The following is a 5489-nucleotide window of genomic DNA, read 5'->3' on the forward strand; positions in this document are numbered from 1 at the left end:
ATAGAAAATATTGTGTGTGCAATAAAGGTATGGACTTCCTCTTCTCGCACCCACAACTGAACTCCTTGGTGGTGGATGCAGTGAACCAGTGGGGGAAATAACCACAGTATAAAACCACTCCACATGACAAAGGTTCTAAGAGACTTGATTTGTTTGGTTGCAAAGTCTATTTGTCAGCGACCCTCCAGTTTTGCGCGGCCAACTATACCGCCATACCTGTGAATACAACTGTGACAATGATGAGAAACTCAACAAGTTCCTCATGGACATCCTGGAGGACAGAAAGAGAGTAATTCCAATCTATCCTAACCAAAGGATAACTCATTGCAAGGACAGCATTACAAGCATCCCTTGATGTTGCGGACATGGCCACTCGCATGATGGCTACAGTTATAGTCATGAGTAGGGCTTCCTGGTTACAATCTTCCAAGGGACCTCCAGACTAAAGTTGAGGACTTCCCCCTTGACAGAGAAAACTTATTCTCCACGAAGACAGATGAAGTCCTACACTCCATGAAGGACTCTCGAACAATGCTCCAAACCCTGGGCATCTATATACTCCCTAACAGATGTAAGAGGTATCACTATACCACCAAAACAGGGACACAATGGTACAGAGACATCAGAGACCATTTGACAATTCAAGACAAAGACACCAACCACAGAGACATCAACCACCTCAATCTCAGTCGGCAGTGTCACAGGCACCACCAGCCAAGACGCAATTTTTAGGCTTTGGTCGAGGGTCTGATGACCCCCCCCAACAACCAGCGCAAAATACACAAATTACACAGATGTTTGGTCATTGACTACAGCCATTCTATCATGCTTGGGCATCCATCACCACGGATCACTGGGTACTGGAGATAGTACACTCGAGTTATACCATCCCTTTCATCTCCATCCTGCCATCCTCCTTCCCCGTCCCTCCTCAGAGACCCTTCTCACAAGCATCTTTTACGACAAGAAGTAAACCATCTTGTACAGCTCGGTTCCGTGGAACATGTTCCAGTACAATGCAGAGGGAAGGGGTTCTACTCCCACTGCTTCTTGACTCAAAAGAAAAACAGGATGGAGACCCATTCTAGATCTCAGAAGACTCAACAAATCTGTACGTACCCACAAATTCAGAATGGTCACGCGGACATCAATAATTCCAGCGCTGAAACAGGGGGACTGGTATTCAGCTCTCAACCTACAAGATGTGAATTTTCATATCACTATACACCCCGCACACAGACGATTCCTATGATTCACAGTGGGGGGAGACCACTTTCAATACAGAGTGTTGCCATTTGGACTATCAGCGGCTCCGAGAGTCTTTACCAAAACCCTGGCCATAGTAGCAGCACACCTACGCAGACAGGGAATAATGATATTCCCATCCTTGGATGATTGGAAGGGTCGCACTCAAGCAGAAGCAATAAACTTCACACAGAGGACTATGCCACTTTTCCATACCCTAGGGTTGCAAATAACAAGAAGAAATCTACTCTAGTTCCAGTTCAAAAACTAGAATTCATTGGAGCTTAGACTTGATAGAAGCCAAAGCTTCAACTACCAAGGACCAGATTCTCCACCATGACCACTTTTATATAGGTAATCACAAACAGCCAACTATTAGGACACATGGCAGCCTCCACCTTCATGGTCAAACACGCACGACTGCACATGCAATGTCTCCAGAGATGGCTGAGCACAGTATACATAACATGCTAGCACAACTTAAACAGAATCCTATCATTACCACCAAAAGTCTTGCAATAATTACAATGGTGGACAAACCCACACAATGTGTTTGCGGGGGTCCCATTTCAACAAGACCCACCATCCATCCTGATCACAACAGATGCCTCACTGCTCAGATGGGGCATGCACTTGAATCAACACACAGTTCAAGGGAAATAGTCGCACGAGGAGACACTTTTACACATCAACCTACTCGAATTACAGGCAGTTCGAAACACGTGCCAACATTTCCTACTGATGATAAGAAATAAATCAGTAAGAATATTGGCAGACAACATCACATGTACATTCTACATAAACAGACAGGGAGGAGCACAATCTCATTCCATATGCACAGAAGCCATAAAATTATGGAACTGGTGCATTACCCACAATATTACTATTACTGCATCGTACTTCCCAGGCCAGCAGAAATGGCGGACACATTGAGAAGCCAGTTCTTCCAAGAACATGAATGGGAACTGAACGATGGCATCACACAACATATATTCCACATATGGGAGTCACTACACATCGATCTATTCACAACAGCATGAAACCAGAAATGTCCAAGGTTTTGCTCACAAGTAGGACTGGGACCACGAACCCTAGGGGCTGCCTTTCTCTTTCAGTGGAACACGCCCCTCCTGTATGCATTCCCATCAATACTGTTAATATCCAGAGTGATACACAAGATATGGAATGACAGAGCCAGGGTCATACTGATAGCTCCGACATGGCCCAGACAGACATGGTATCCATACCTGAACCACTTGGCGCTTTGTGCTCCATACATTCTCTCTCTCTATTGGGATCTCCTCTCTCAAGACAAGGGTCAAGTTTTTCACCCAAATCTGGGAAAACTCCACCAGAAGGCATGGCTCCCCAATGACAAACTTACCTGTTTGGAATAGGTTAAAAAGGTGTTGCTAAACAGCAGGAAACGTACCACACATACCAGTTACCTCCAAAAATGGAAGAGGTTCTACACATGGTGTCACATCAACCTCATACCCGCACTTACAGCACCGCTTCATTCGATTTTGGAGTACATGTTACAATGGAAACACTCAAGTCTATCTGTTAGTTCACTTACAGTACACCTCGTAGCCATAACTGCTTTCCATCACAAGATTTTTATTTCAGAAGGTGGAGAAAGCTACTAGTGGAGAGGCTTTTCTAGATTTAATTTTGACGAATAGGGAGGAACTGCATAGGAAAGATAGGAACTATGGCAAGAGACCACCCTGGCTTAACACGGAGATCTTCAATGATCTAAAAATCAAAAAAGAGTCCTACAAAAACTGGAAAGTAGGTCAAATTACGAAGGATGAATATAAACAAATAACACAAGTACGTAAGGACAAAATTAGAAAGGCCAAGGCACAAAATGAGATCAATGAGAAGCGAGAGGAAGACCAAGGAAATGGTAGGCCCATTACTCAATGAGGGGAGAAAAACAATAAGAGAAAATGTGGAAATGGCAGAGGTGCTTAATGATTCTTTGTTTCAGTTTTCACTAAGAAGGTTGGTGGTGACTGGATGTCTAACATAGTGAATGCCATTGAAAATGAGGTCGGATCAGAGGCTAAAATAGGGGAAGAATGAGTTAAAAATTACTTAGACAAGTTAGATGTCTTCAAGTCACCAGGGTCTGATGAAATGCATCCTAAAATACTCAAGGAGCTGACCGAGGAGATATCTGAGCCATTAGTGATTATCTTTGAAAAGTCATGGAAGACTGGAGAGATTCCAGGAGACTAGAAAAGTTCAAATCTAGTGCCCATCTATAAAAAGGGAAATAAGGACAACCTGGGGAATTACAGACCAGTCAGCTTAAATTCTGTACCCGGAAAGATAATGGAGCAAATAATTAAGCAATCAATTTGCAAACATCTAGAAGATAATAAGGTGACAAGTAACAGTCAGCATGGATTTGTCAAGAACAAATCATGTCAAACCAAGCTGATAGCTTTCTTTGACAGGGTAACAAGCCTTGTGAATAGGGGGGAAGTGGTAGACTTGATGGAACCTAGATCATGGCATAGAGCGTACAATTATTAAGTTTGCAGACGATATCAAGCTGGGAGGGGTTGCAAGTGTTCTTTGAGATGTGTGTCCCTTTGGGCACTCCACTACACACCCTCCTCCCCTTTACTTCAGAGTTCTCAGTAAGGATCTACAGTAGAGAAGGAACCGAGGGGTTGGGCTGCATGAGCGCTAGGTGAAGTGCCAACGGCACCGCGAGACAGCTACTGCACACGTGTGCTGACCAGGCACTGCTACCAAAAGTCTCTGATCAGCGGTACCAGGACACATTGACACCTGAGGTGGAGCACCCAAAGGGACACACATGGTGAATAAACTTCTCTTATAAGGGAGGTGGCACCCCCAGCTCATCTTCTTGTGTCCCTTGTAAAAATAAAACATTGATGTGCTTAACACCAGGTTTCACAGCTGTGAATTCCAAGCAGAGGTAGAAGGCTAATTCCCAGAGAGGGGCAGGGTTTAGGACACACCCCTATCATTTGCATCTCCCATGGGTGGCCTTAGGCAGTTCCCTGCCTAGAATGCTGGCTTTTGTGGATTCCATTCTTGGGTGTCTGTCTCTCCCCATTCGCTGTTCATGAACCATTTTTTCCATTTTTCAAGTAAGCTGTACTGACTGGCTGGCGTACTCTCTCACTTGTTCCCAACAGAATCTGATCTGAGAATCATCCTTGTTGGTAAAACTGGAGTTGGAAAAAGTGCAACAGGAAACATGATTCTTGGTGCTGAAAAATTTATTTCGGATATCTCACCCTCTTCAGTTACACAGGATTGTGAAAAACATGAAGCACTTATTAATAAAAGGAAAATTATTGTGCTTGATACTCCTGGCCTTTTTGATACTAAGAAAGTTAATCAAGAGATTTCCAAAAAAATAGGTGAGTCTATTAAACTCCTCGCTCCAGGAATCCATGCCATTATTCATGTCATACAGCTGGGTCGTTTCACCAAAGAAGAAAAGGAGGTAGCCAGGGAGATAAAAAGGATTCTCAAAATTGAAGGAAAGAAATACTTGATCATCCTATTCACCCGAAAAGAAGATTTAGGGAAGAAAACACTGGACGAGTTCTTAGAAGAGGGTGATAAAGATCTTCAGGATCTGATTGAGACTTGTGGAAAGCGACACCTCGCTTTCAACAACAGAGCCGAAGGAAAAGAAAAGTCTGCTCAGGTGTCTGAGTTGCTTGAAATGATTGATGACATGGTGCAGGGGAACTGTGAACAGCCCTGTTATACTGAAGGAATGTTTAAGAAGGACAAGTCACTTTTAAAAAAATTTTGTTCTATACTTTAACTGGTAACCGTTCTCTGAGAAAGGGGTTTGTTTTATTTTACAATTTTAGAATGGATTTTGGAACACTTGTTTAATTTTATGGCTTCTAGTGATAAAAATATAAAGTGACACTGAGATTAAAATCACATATTTAAAACATTTCCCTTAATTTTATAACTAATTTAATCTTGGATAGTAAAACTTGAAAGAATTTTAAATCAAATTTAATTTTCATCATTTTATTGTTTTACTTTTTATCTTTCTCTCGGCTTCAGCAGTGAAACCGGACCAGTCAGCTTCCCTTTGTTTGCTCAGGTGTTGTTCTCATTCACCAGCACGACGCTGTGACGCTGTCTGTCTGAATTTCCACCCGACAGTGGAATGAAACCCCTCTGCCCCCATTGTTCAGGGAATTAACAGTTATACTCATGGAAACGTG

At 42.9% G+C, this 5489-nt stretch overlaps 1 protein-coding gene across 1 annotated transcript; it reads left to right on the plus strand.

Annotated features, from left to right (window-relative positions):
• Window positions 1–365: 365 nt before the first annotated feature.
• On the plus strand, window positions 366–5071 carry LOC135873903 (GTPase IMAP family member 4-like). Its single transcript, XM_065398512.1, has 2 exons — window positions 366–402; window positions 4428–5071. Exons 1-2 carry the CDS (start codon window positions 366–368, stop codon window positions 5069–5071), a joined length of 681 nt encoding a protein of 226 aa, XP_065254584.1.
• Window positions 5072–5489: the final 418 nt, after the last annotated feature.

Source organism: Emys orbicularis, chromosome 2, assembly GCF_028017835.1.
Source record: "Emys orbicularis isolate rEmyOrb1 chromosome 2, rEmyOrb1.hap1, whole genome shotgun sequence".
Lineage (NCBI taxonomy): Eukaryota > Metazoa > Chordata > Testudines > Emydidae > Emys > Emys orbicularis.